The 12,491-nt window shown below is 31.4% G+C and overlaps 1 protein-coding gene across 1 annotated transcript; it reads right to left on the reverse strand.

Annotated features, from left to right (window-relative positions):
* Positions 1-5,922: 5,922 nt before the first annotated feature.
* Positions 5,923-11,997, reverse strand: LOC112522678 (microtubule-associated protein 70-2-like). Its single transcript, XM_025131960.1, has 12 exons — positions 11,931-11,997; positions 11,470-11,770; positions 11,259-11,344; positions 8,986-9,051; positions 8,733-8,903; positions 8,448-8,618; positions 8,204-8,359; positions 7,944-8,090; positions 7,768-7,839; positions 7,186-7,683; positions 6,910-7,100; positions 5,923-6,261 (listed from the first exon to the last, which is right to left on the reverse strand). Exons 2-12 carry the CDS (start codon positions 11,759-11,761, stop codon positions 6,222-6,224), a joined length of 1,890 nt encoding a protein of 629 aa, XP_024987728.1. The 5' UTR covers positions 11,762-11,770; positions 11,931-11,997; the 3' UTR covers positions 5,923-6,221.
* Positions 11,998-12,491: the final 494 nt, after the last annotated feature.

The following is a 12,491-nucleotide window of genomic DNA, read 5'->3' on the forward strand; positions in this document are numbered from 1 at the left end:
ATATATATATATATATATATATATATATATATATGAAATAGAGTACTACATCTATTTTCTTCTGTTGATTTTCACTTTGTCTGATCTGACACATATTACTAGTCAATTTCACACTCAGTGCGTTCATTTATTTTTATGCGAAACAATTAACAAAATTACCTTGTGAACATATGACGCTAAAGATGACAATGCACTGTCTTCAAACATACAGTCTAAATATAAGCAAAAAAATACTACAAAAATCGAAACACATAAAGCTTTGAGCTTTGTTGTTCTCATAATTAAACTGAACTTGCTTTAATCTAACATAACGGTAATCAAACATGTAAGATCTCACATTTGAACCTTCATGGTACAAAGACCACTATACCCAATAACTTATCCTGATATTTATACCAACCATATTTTAACTTATCAAGTATAAATGTACGATCATGTTTGTTCCATGCATCATTGTTGTGCCCTATCCATCACTACCAATGTCCTGGCACTTGACCACTCACTCACAGTCAAGTCGTTTTCATGATAACATTCTTTTCATAATTGTCATAAATTCTTTCCCTAAAAAATTTATTAGCACTAGATTATTTGATCTTAATTGGAGCCCGAATAACTTTTCCAACTCGATTTAAAGTGGCTATTACTTGAGCCCGAATAACTTTTCCAACTCGATTTAAAGCGGTTATTACTCAAGCCCGAATAACTTTTCCAAATCGATTTAAAGCAGCTATTGCTCGAGCTTGAAACGCTTTATAAGTTATAACCTGCACATGGCCAGAAAATACGTTTTACTTTAATCTATCAAAATATGAACATTTTCAACTCGAAAAAAATGTATGCTCATATGACTCGACTCGGTTCTACTTGGCTTGAAAATTTTAATTTAATATTCATATGAGTCAAATTAAATACCAGTTTATAACATGAGTTAGAGTTTAACTATTTTTATTTTAAAATAAGAATAAATAATTATTTTTAATTAACCTGGATATTCAACCTGTTATGCGAGTCGACTAATCTTAAGATGACCACCTGTTTTGCGGGTAGTCCGGAGTCACCGCATCTGAACCTCCATGACCATAAAGAAAATTTTATTTTATTTTGGATTTGAACCTAAAACTTCCAAGACACTTTTAATTTTTAAAGTTTAAGCTCAAACCAATAAAACAAAACATTACCCATGTGGCTGAATAAATAACTGATTGACAATTGAAGGTTTTTAATTGCACGTTGACTACTCGTTTTCACCAAACACATACAACACGGCGGGATGTTGCAGGATGGCATGGGCTGCTGGACCACCTTTCTAAATTAAGTTCTACATCTTATAAATTTTTTAAAGGAAAATTGCATTAAAATGAAATCAATTTTCATTTGATTCTTATTTTGAGGAACCAACTTTTAAAATCGTATTTTAGGAAACCAACTTGCACCTGATTCATATTTTGGGGAACCAACTTGCAAAATAATTATAAAACAATAACTAAAATTCGTTTTTTTCAAAAATTAATGCAATAAAATCTATTTTTTTTTTTAAAATTCAGATATCAAATTGAAGATTTTTATAAAAAAATCTAAATTACCACAATAAAAATTGTTTTTTACTAATACAATAAAAAAATCAATTTAATAGAAAAAAATTAATTAATACAATAAAAAATAAATATTAAATATCACATTCAAAATTTTTATATCTAACCAATCCGTAGTAATATTAAAGTTTAAATCAAATTTGACAAGTCAAACCAAAAATTTGATAGAGACCCTTAAATTACCTGTTACATGTTCAACAGATCAACCAAACCTTTAAATAAATAAAAAATTTGATAGAGACCCCTAAATGACGATTGTGAAAGTTGGTTTCCCAAAATAAGAATCAAATGAAAGTTGGTTCCATTTTGATAGCAATTTTTCCATCTTTTAATTTAAATCTAATTTTTTTTAATTAAAATAAATTCCATTCAAAATAATCATCTGATTTTTTTTTGAACTACAAAAAACTAAAAAAAAATATCTCGAAATAAAAAAACAAAATAAATCAGAGGAGATTTATGATAACCACCGCAGCAAACCCCAAGTGTCAAAACCGGCCGGTTGGCCCCGATTTCCCTTTCTTTTTTTCAGAAAGGATTTTGTCATCAATCACGCTTCAAAGAAAAAATGGAAGATAATATAAATTATTATTATTAATAACACTAAATAGAGAAAAGAACGTATAAAATTATAATCCTTATTGTTAATTAATAACTACTAATAAAATAAAATTAATAAAAGGGAAAAGTTTAATAAAAGTAAATAGATTTTAGTGTTTGGAATGCTTAAGTTCTTGAATAATTTTTCGGAACAAATAAGTCTTTGTACATTCCAAAACATATTAAACAACTTCTTAGACTTTTTAAAACTTGTTAAATACATTTCTATAACTTACAAAACTAATTAATGTGGTAAAATAATGGAAAAAGCTTGAAAAAAAATTAATGAACTTTCATATTTTGAGCGATTAGGTCTATAAGTACTCTTTTGGTTCAAAAAACGTTTAAAGACTTAATCGTTTAAAATATGAATGTCCATTGGCTTTTTATCATTATTTTACTACATTAACCAGTTGTATAGATAATAAGAATGTATCTAACAAGTTTTAAAAAATCCAAAGAGTTATTTAACATGTTTTAGAATATAAAAAGACTTATTTGTTTAAAAAAATTATCCAAAGACTTAATCATTTCAAACACTAAAGTCCATTGTATTTTTTTTGGACTTTTCACTTAATAAAAATATATTTTAACGAGAAATTAAGATATTTAAAAAAAATAGAAAATGGAAGGGATCCCAAATAAGGAAAAACGACACTTGGGAAAAACAGGACCAAGCCTTTTCTGTGGGACACCATTTATTGTCCGGTAATGAAACAAAAAAGTATATGTTATACATTTCTTTCTGAAAAATTAAAGCAAAAATAATTGTATTTAACTTAGGGAAAATAATAAAACTAACCATTTTATACAATCCTTTTACATAAAATAACCAGTTTTTAGGGGTTTTACAAAACTAACCACACGGATCTCCCCTGGGGTGATCCGGCCTTTTTCTTAGAAAAAAAATTTAAAAATTCTTTTTTTCCACTTGGGGCGAGCCACGTCATCGGATCGCCCCCGGGGGAAATCCAGGCTTTAAGTATTTTTTTTTTTCTTTTCTTTGTAATACCAATATCACTATAAACACCAACCTCCTATTTCATAATTTTTCATACATTCCCTTTCATTTCTCTACTCATATATTCCACTCTCACAACTTTTAACCCATTAAACACAATCAATCATCACAAAACATGAAATCAAGTCAAAGTGATGATGTTTGTGTGTATCTTCGAAGTGACGGTTAAAGCCCGTACGCATATATACGTTAAAAATACGTACGTAAAACGTACGTGAATATACGTAAATATGCGTACGTGTTAAAACCTGTACGCATATATACGTTAAAATACGAAGTTTCAATGTACGGATCGCCCCCGGGGGAGATCCGTGTGGTTAGTTTTGTAAATCCCCTGAAAAATGGTTATTTTGTGGAAAATGGTTGTATAAAGTGATTAGTTTTGTCATTTTCCCTTTAACTTATTACGAGTATTGAAATATTAAAAGGGTATTTATACAATGTAGCGAGATACACCTCGATTTTATTGTTTTCTTTTATTATTTGCCTATTGATATAATACAGTTTTATATAGTTTTGAGAAAGTGACAATGTTTTTATTTTTAAATAAAATATAAATTTAAAGATATTGTAATTAAAATTTTGAAAAAAAAGATCGATATTAGTATCAAATTAACTATTTAAAAGTTTCCGTTTTTGTGTAATTTATTTGATTCAATTTTTTTTTATAATTTAATTTAGATTCAATAACGAATCAATATATTTTTGGTTTAATAATAAGATATTTTATAATTTAGTTTGATAATGAATCGATTTAGTTTTGGTTTAATAATATAATATTTTACTAGAAAGGTACTCACGCAATGCAACGAGATATATCCCGATTTTAATGTTTCATTTTTTTTGAGTCTATGTCGATTTTATAATACGAATTTATGTGATTTTAAACAAACAATAATGTTTTTCTTATAAAATATAAATTTGAAAATATCCTAAAAATTTAAAAATATATAAAAGTTTCATTTTTGTGTAATTTTTTTAATTTAATTTTTTTGTTATAATTTAATTTAGGTTTAATGGCAAAGTAATTTATTTTTGGTTTAATAATATAATTTTTATAAAAATAACAAGTATGTGTTCTGTTAGAACTCAATAATTATCCTAATTATATTTTAGATATATTTAAAATAAAATGTTATCCTATATTTGATTATGTTTATCTATAGTTAGTTACACGAATTCAAGTATGGAGCTTCAATAAGTTGTACATATGCATTATTTACTTGTAATCTTGAATTTTAAGTCATATGCATCAATAAACAGTATAAAAAATGATTTTTAAGAGTTTTTGTCAAATGCTTTATAATATAGTATAGATAAATATAATAATTAAGTATACTATTAGAACTCAACAATTATCCTAGTTATATTTTAGATTTAAAATGTGATGTTTATCTTGTATATGATAATGTTTATATGCAGTTAGTTATATAAATTCAAAAATAGAGGTTTAGTAAGTTGTACTTATGCACAATTTACTTGTAATCCTGGATTTTAAGTAATATGCATCAATAAACAGTATCTCATGAATAAAAAATAATTTTTAAAAGTTTTTATCAAATGTTTTATAATATATTATTTATTTATCTTATTTCAAGTATTTTTATTGATAAAAATAATTAAAAAATCATTTTTTCTCTCTTAAAGAATCATTTTTCGTGGGGAATTTTAGTATTTTTAAATAAATCAAAATTCAAAATCTTAAAAAAATCAACTCTAGTAGTTTATACATTTCGAAGAGTGTAACATCATTTCATATATTTAATAAAAAAATTCTCTCTCTGAACATTTAATTTAAAGGTTTTTTTATTTGTGGAAATATAAATAAAAAATTTATGTCTCTATTATAGTAATTATTTTGTAGATTTTTTAAATTTAAAACTTTTCTAGTTTTATAAAATGTTGTGGGGAATTTATCAAAACAATTCCCAAAATCTCAAATTTCTAGATTTTAGAAAATCCTCTGGGTGCTTTCACCTACTTCTCCATGTTAGATTTTTTTTTAAAGAATTTGTTCGAGAAAAAAATACCCATATTTTTTTTTTATTCATTTTTAAAAATATGTTATTAATTAAGGGATGTTTACCAACGCTTATCTGGGTAAGCGTTTATCAAGTCACACAACCTCACCCGATGAATACAGTAAAGATCAATAATCTTATCCATAAACAAAACAAGAACCATTACCCAGTAAGTAAGGGCAACGACTTTTACCACAATAAGCGCTTACGGGGTAAATTATTGCATACAATGTCATTTTGACGGACCAAAATCTTACCCGGTAGGTAAATAGTATTGTTAAATTTTACCGACAAACACTTGTCAGGTAAGTGTTTGGTAAATGACCCTAAATTAAGAGTATGAATCTTGGAATGACAGTATTTTCAATAAGTACTCTATTTTAGAAATGTAGTTATAAGTGGTTATTGAATTCTAACAGGTTTTTCAATGACATTATTAAATGAAAACTAATCATATCAGTTTCTTTTTTATAATTTTAATTCTTGTGAGACTGACTTACAACCTTGTATGTTTGTTGTGACTTTGACCAAATACCTCTTTTTAATCAAACGTAAAATAATATAATATAATACTCATCCAAAAAGATATATATATATATATATATATATATATATATATAGTGTAAATCTTTACAAATAAGTTTTATTTGTGAATCAAATTCAATGAAAGAAAAACTTAGAATTAAAAAAAAAAAGAATGCAGTCACTGCAGCAGTGAAACTGAAACATGAACCTTACCACAACCAATAAGCAATAAGCAAATACTAACATCATCACAAATCACACTAATAAGCACAAAAGCAAATGCAAAGCAAAGCAAAGCAACTAACCCTTCCCTATATAAAAGTAGTATATGTATAACTACACCCCAACTCAACTCAACTCAACTCAACTCAGTTAGCATCACTCACATTTCTTCATTCCCATCTGTATGCTAGCTAACATTATATATCATGTCAACTAAAAACAACCTTTCTCTTTTCTTTGTTATTGGCTGCTTCGTGTTAACCCCCCTCGTCCTATGTTCCTGCATTCCATCCACATACTCGTTACATCCAACTCATAACCCAAATATATACATATGTATGCATGCGTGAAATGTGCTAAAAATTGTAAATGAGTCAAAAAGACACAAACAGAAGCAGGTCCAATAAAACATAACCAAGGTAGGAATAGTCTAACATATCAGCCGACCCACTCTTTATTAGCAACTTAATGAGACTCGCTACATATTCAGTCAGCTATACATGATTGTTTGGTAGTGGCTTAATGATGTAGAAAGTGGCTTATTCAATAAGCTTCTAAAGGGGAACTTTATGCAGAAAACCAAGGTTTTTCTAACCCTGCCACTCCCAATTGTAAAAGTTGCTCATTGCATCTATGAAAAAACCCTTTGAAACAAAAACCTTCTCAATCTACATAGACAGATTAAGATTAATGCACACATACATCTTTATCCATACAGGACTTAATGGAGAACCAACCAAACAACCCCTAACTCCTACACAACTAATATAGTAATTTTTAGGTAATTTTTAGACAAGTCACCTAAATTCATAAGCACTTGAGTTATAAGTTATCTTCCATTTATGGTAATGTCTCAGATTCGAAGTATTATCAAATTAACCTATACATATCTACATTTAGTTTAGAGAATGTAACAAATTGCACATACCTGGTTGGGAGCAGCTGAGAGGTGTTGACAGCAGGCGCCTTTGAGTTCCCAATCCGTTTCACCCTATTATCCTGTTCCTTGTCAACACGCATTGCAGCTACCTCCTTCTCCATAGCAGCTACCTCCCTTCTCATCTTTTTTGCCTCAACCTCCATTGCCTTGGTTAAAGTATCTACTTTCTTTGCTAACATCTGAAACCAATATTATTATTATCAACCAACCATTGAATTATAGCACTTTTTACACCAATAAATAAGTAAGGATAAAGATATGAACCTCAATGGCATCATCCTTGTCTTTAAGGCTTTGATCCTTTTCATTACCAGACTTCCTCAAAGCAACCACTTCTTTCTGCAGCAAATCGTACAACAATCCCGGCACAGTATCCTCTGTTTCATTTCCATCCGGGTTTCCTTTCCAGGAACTATTCGGGGTCTCACGGTCCTTCATCCCGTCACATGATTCCCCAATATTAAAGGTAGGACTATTACCTCCACTTGAGATAAGTTTACCCCTGTCAAGTGATCGAGTTCCACCATCAAATGACTTTGATGTACCTTTTGCATGCCGCAACACTGAACTTGAACCAGATGGAAGCGTCGACCTTATCTGAAAGGATGGTGATCTTTTGGGTAAAAATCCATTGGAGGTCAACTTGGAAAAGTTATCAGCTCCACCTAAGGATTGGCGACGTGAAGAACAATTGCTCATGCTTTTTCCATCTGATGACCTCAACGTATCTTCTAGTACCCTAAGTCGAAGTTGATATTTTTCCTATGTTTGATATGGAAGGAATTAAAAATTGAAGTCATGGGAAAATATAGACAACCTTTGAGAAACAAGTAAACAGAAGATTACTTTCAACTGTGCTTCAGATTTTGCAGCACGCTCAGTTATGGCTAGCTTGTCCCGCAATTGCTGCATCTCACTCTGTTAACAGAAGGGTGAACTGGCAAGTCAATAATTAGAAAACAGATACGCAAAAATGCACGGGTAGAGACGAAAGGTACAAAAAATATTGCTCCATATAATACCTGCAAGAACCTTCTTTCTTCAAGCCATTGCTTTACTGGCATGACTTTGTCATTAGCATCCTTCCATTCGTTAGCTACAACTGTTGCCACTCTATTTGCTGTAACTTTTGCACGAGCTAGTTCTCTGTCCAGAGTTTTTCGTTCCTCCTACCAGTGAAAAACACCTAGTCATTTAGTTATGATGATTGACAAAGCATATCCTTGGAGAAATATGCATAAATTTTAAATCAACTACTGAATGGATGTATATTATATTTTACATTCATCTCTTGAACTTTCCGTTGATAGTCTCTCACAGCATTTGCAGCTGCACCGCCAGCAAGAACGGCCTCTTCAAGCTCACGTACAGTTTGGGTAAGCTTTTCAACCTCAGCAACTTTTTGACGATGCATTCTATCCAAAATTTTGTTTTCTTCCTAAAAAACAAGGAATAGTGAATACACATCTTGAAAAAATAGGGATGATCAATTAAAGCATTTGGTGTCTGATGCGAAACCACAATACCTGGCAAATTTCTATCTGCTTCATTAGTTCCTGATTCTTGTTCTGAAGATCATCCACCATAGATGCCTTTGCCAAGGCAACCTGCACAGTCCTCTCGGCTTCAAGTAAAGCAGCCTCTTTCGATTTAGTCAGTCGATCTAATGCTTTGTTGTCATCCTGCAGCTTTGCAATCTGAAATCCAAAACCACCACAAAGTAGTGTTCAAATCATTCATACCCATCTGCACTAAGTTGTCAACCACCATCAATCACCGTTAAATGACTAGCCAAAAGATAGAAGTCATACCTCTTGTCTAGCCAGCTTGAGCTCAGCTTCCAACGGTGCAAGGATCGCCTCGATTGGAGGCATATCATCATCTTTCTGAGCTGCATGAACCCTTCGTAGAGTGGCTTCCGCTGCAAACTGAGCTGCCATAGATGCCTTCTTCTCATCGTTGATTTTCTTGATTTCAAGATTCTACATAACCAAGAAGTGTGTCTAAATACATCTGATGCTACAATAGCTAGAGTATGGACACTAGAAGTGGTTCAGTCAATACCTTGCTTTCCAGAAGAGATTCTGTCAACTTCAGCTTCTCATCCACTTTCGATAACTCCTCAGTTAGCTAAGGTATACAGGTGGGATCAAGAGCAAAACTATGTTGGTGGTTTACTCAAAGTAGACTCAAGAAATCACATAATAGATACACAAGGGCAACGGAAAAGATACCAAAGAAAGTAATACCATTCAACAGTTTACATATGAAAATCCATACCATGGAGCTGTTTACATATAAAAAATTCCTTGTCAAAACTTGATTAAGCACGAGCATTGGGTTCAACACTCCCAATTCGCTTCAATTCATTGAAATAGATTTATCAAGTCATCCTAACATACTAACCAGCGTTAAGTGGGCTAAGCATCAACAACTTCCTTTTATTTGTCTGTTTTGTACTTCTATTTACGTTAAAGGATGGTTTTAGGGAAGGCCCACTGTTGCCATAAAATCATTTATAAATTATCAACAATATATTTTTTTCGTTGGCATACTTTTCTCACTTTTTTTGGTGAATGAACAAGATTACAGGGTTCTTTGTATCAACCATCAACATACATGGATGACCTCATATATATTTGCCTCCTACCTCAGATTCTTAATTTTACAACATTTAAACAATATAATTATTTAATTTCAAATCTAAGTTTCTTTCTATCTAGAACCAAAATGTTAAACTTCCATATGTATTGCCCTCCAACATTCTGTATGTGTAAATTTTATTACTGCTGTATTAATTATATGAACACAAAAACTGTGCCGCTCTACTCCATAGTTTATATAAACAAAAAACTGTAAGATACTTTTTTAAAAATACAAGCGGGAGCTTAAGTTTCCACTTAGATCCAATTAAAATCCAAGCGCAGATGTCCCTTGGTTGCTTAGATCTCCGCTTAACAACTATGAAAATTCACAAAAAAAGACATGCAACAACCTAGCCTTTCAGTGATATGATTTCAGATCCTTTTGAAGTCAAGAAAGTATATTAACAAACCCCAAGGGATAAATTGGTGGAATATTGGTTTCACACAAGTGTGAGGTCCCATATCCAATCACTTCTCATTCCTCCTTCATGCTAATTAAAAACACAAATCAATATATCAAAAAAAAACTTTGTTGATACAAGGAACCATGATCAATATATGACGGTTCAGGAGTGGATGGATCAGAGTTACTGGCTTAGTGCTTCTATCATGTCATCCCAGATAAAATGTTTAATGGAACATACAAGTCTGAAAGGGATACTTAAATACCCTAACAAGAAAAAAAAGAAATCAAATAAGTAAACACATGAGGAAAATAAATATAAAACCAGCAAATAGCATAAACAATAAGTAGACCAAGGAAACACACAAGATTAGTTGGTATATGGCATTCAAATGTATGAAATTAGCTCCTTTACTGGCGTAACTTAATAAAAACAAACGGCAAGTGGAAAATCTACCATCATAATACGGACAAATGGTAAGTGGAAAATTAGCTAAAAGGTGTTATCTGAAGACCATATTAGTAGATCTTTAGATTTACATCAAACCTAAAAAGGAAACACGAAACCTATGATAAAGTAACATTATTAGCAATTGGAAAAACACACCAAAATGGAAATTATTCTACCAGGAGGAAATTGATAAGAAAAACACAGAAAATATTCATCGCAATCAATCACAACACCAGAATAAAGAAAATACGAAATAAAATAAAAAAGGTATTCTCTAAATCGTATGGTCGTGTGTGATTCTATATTACATATTACATCTCATTCACCTCTCCTAGTCACGAACCCGGAAAAAGGAAATGACAAGATAGATTTGGCACGTGCGAAGAAACACATAGTTATATCTAAATCCAAGAACCACCAAATAGGAACATGAAAAAGCAAAGACCATGTTCCATTTCTAACCCATGAAATAGACTAAATACCAAAGAGTGAGTACCTCAGACAATGACATTGCACACTTTATTCACAATGGACAATATCAACGTCAAAACACTCAATACCTCATATTAGCATCAGTTCTATTCTTCAGAAGGATTAGGTAACTGAAAATAGTAATGAAAAAAATATATACTATAGCTTACAACTATAGTGTACAAAAAACACATATCTATCAAAGGAACAAAGTACCCATTAACATCATCGTACGCAATAATGGCAGATTGAAGGTGCAAAAGTTTAAAGCATGACACGAACAAATAAAATCAAAACTACATAGCCCTAATAAAGTACGAATTCATAGATGAACATGAGGAAGATTAAAAAAATCAGAAAATAATACCTCTTCAACGGCTTTTTCTCTCAGGCGTTCAGAGAGCCTGAGCGCTTTGATCTCAGCTTGTGATTCGCTCAATTCTCGATCCTTGTCTGCAGAAGAAGAAAACAATCAGGCAAAACCCTCGCTGGTTAAACAGTGAAAAAGAAGAGACAATCAACATTCAGACAAACCAAAAACATTCAATTAATCAATTAGATCATTTTGCATTAATCACCTCTGACTTCATTTTCCAACCGATTGAGCTCGAGCTTCACCGGATCCGAGCCGTGGAGCAAATTTATAAACTCATCCGCGTCTAAGCTCGGCCTCACCATAGGCCTCCTACGACTAGTAGTACCCGAACCCCTCCCTCCTCCTCCCCCATCCTTAAAAGATCCCGATACCGTCAACGGCGTTGTTTCACCAGTCGGAGGGCGTACATTGCCACCGTTATATTCTCCACCATACACCATCTCCGGCGTGTCCGTCATTCCCATCACAGCACCTTGGCCGGGTACCTCCTCCATGAGTCGGATCTGAAGTCAATCACGCATCAATCAGCTCCAAATCAAACCCTTTATCCTATAGGGTTTCTGAACTCTCAAGTACAAGTAACTAGACCGTATTTGTAAATTGTATGTCGTAAACTAGATATGGAAGTGTATGTATCGATGAGAGAGAGAGAGAGAGCAAAACCTGGAGAAGAATGGTTTGAAGTTTAGTCACTCCATAGACTGACCTCCATTTAAATCTGCATCGTCTCTCACTCTAACTTTTTTCAAGTGTTTTTCTCTCTCTAGAATCGTGCGTGTGTTTCGCAGTGTGTGTTTCGCAGTGTGTCTTCCACCGCTCTCTATTTGACTCGTAAAACTTACTTAACCCAATTTTGTAATAAACCAATCACATTTAAATTTGTCATTTTTTTATTTTTTATATATTAAATATTCTAACTTTAATTATTTTATTTTAATATTAAATATTCATAAATTTTATTCTTTTGCAATTAAAAACACTTAAATATTACACGAAAATTCAAAATATCACTTAAAATCTAAACAAAATGACAATTTTTTATTAAGAATTTATACATATAAATACAGTAAATATGTTAACTTGTTTATAGTTTCTATTTTTATGTAAATACAGCTTTATATTGAGACCCGTATGCAAAAGGTACATGTTCCGTACATTTGCATACTTTAACTTGTAAGACATTAAATCCGAACATACTTTAACATGAAAAACACTAGAATTTCA

Source organism: Cynara cardunculus (genome assembly GCF_001531365.2).
Source record: "Cynara cardunculus var. scolymus isolate 2C chromosome LG 12, CcrdV1, whole genome shotgun sequence".
Lineage (NCBI taxonomy): Eukaryota > Viridiplantae > Streptophyta > Magnoliopsida > Asterales > Asteraceae > Cynara > Cynara cardunculus.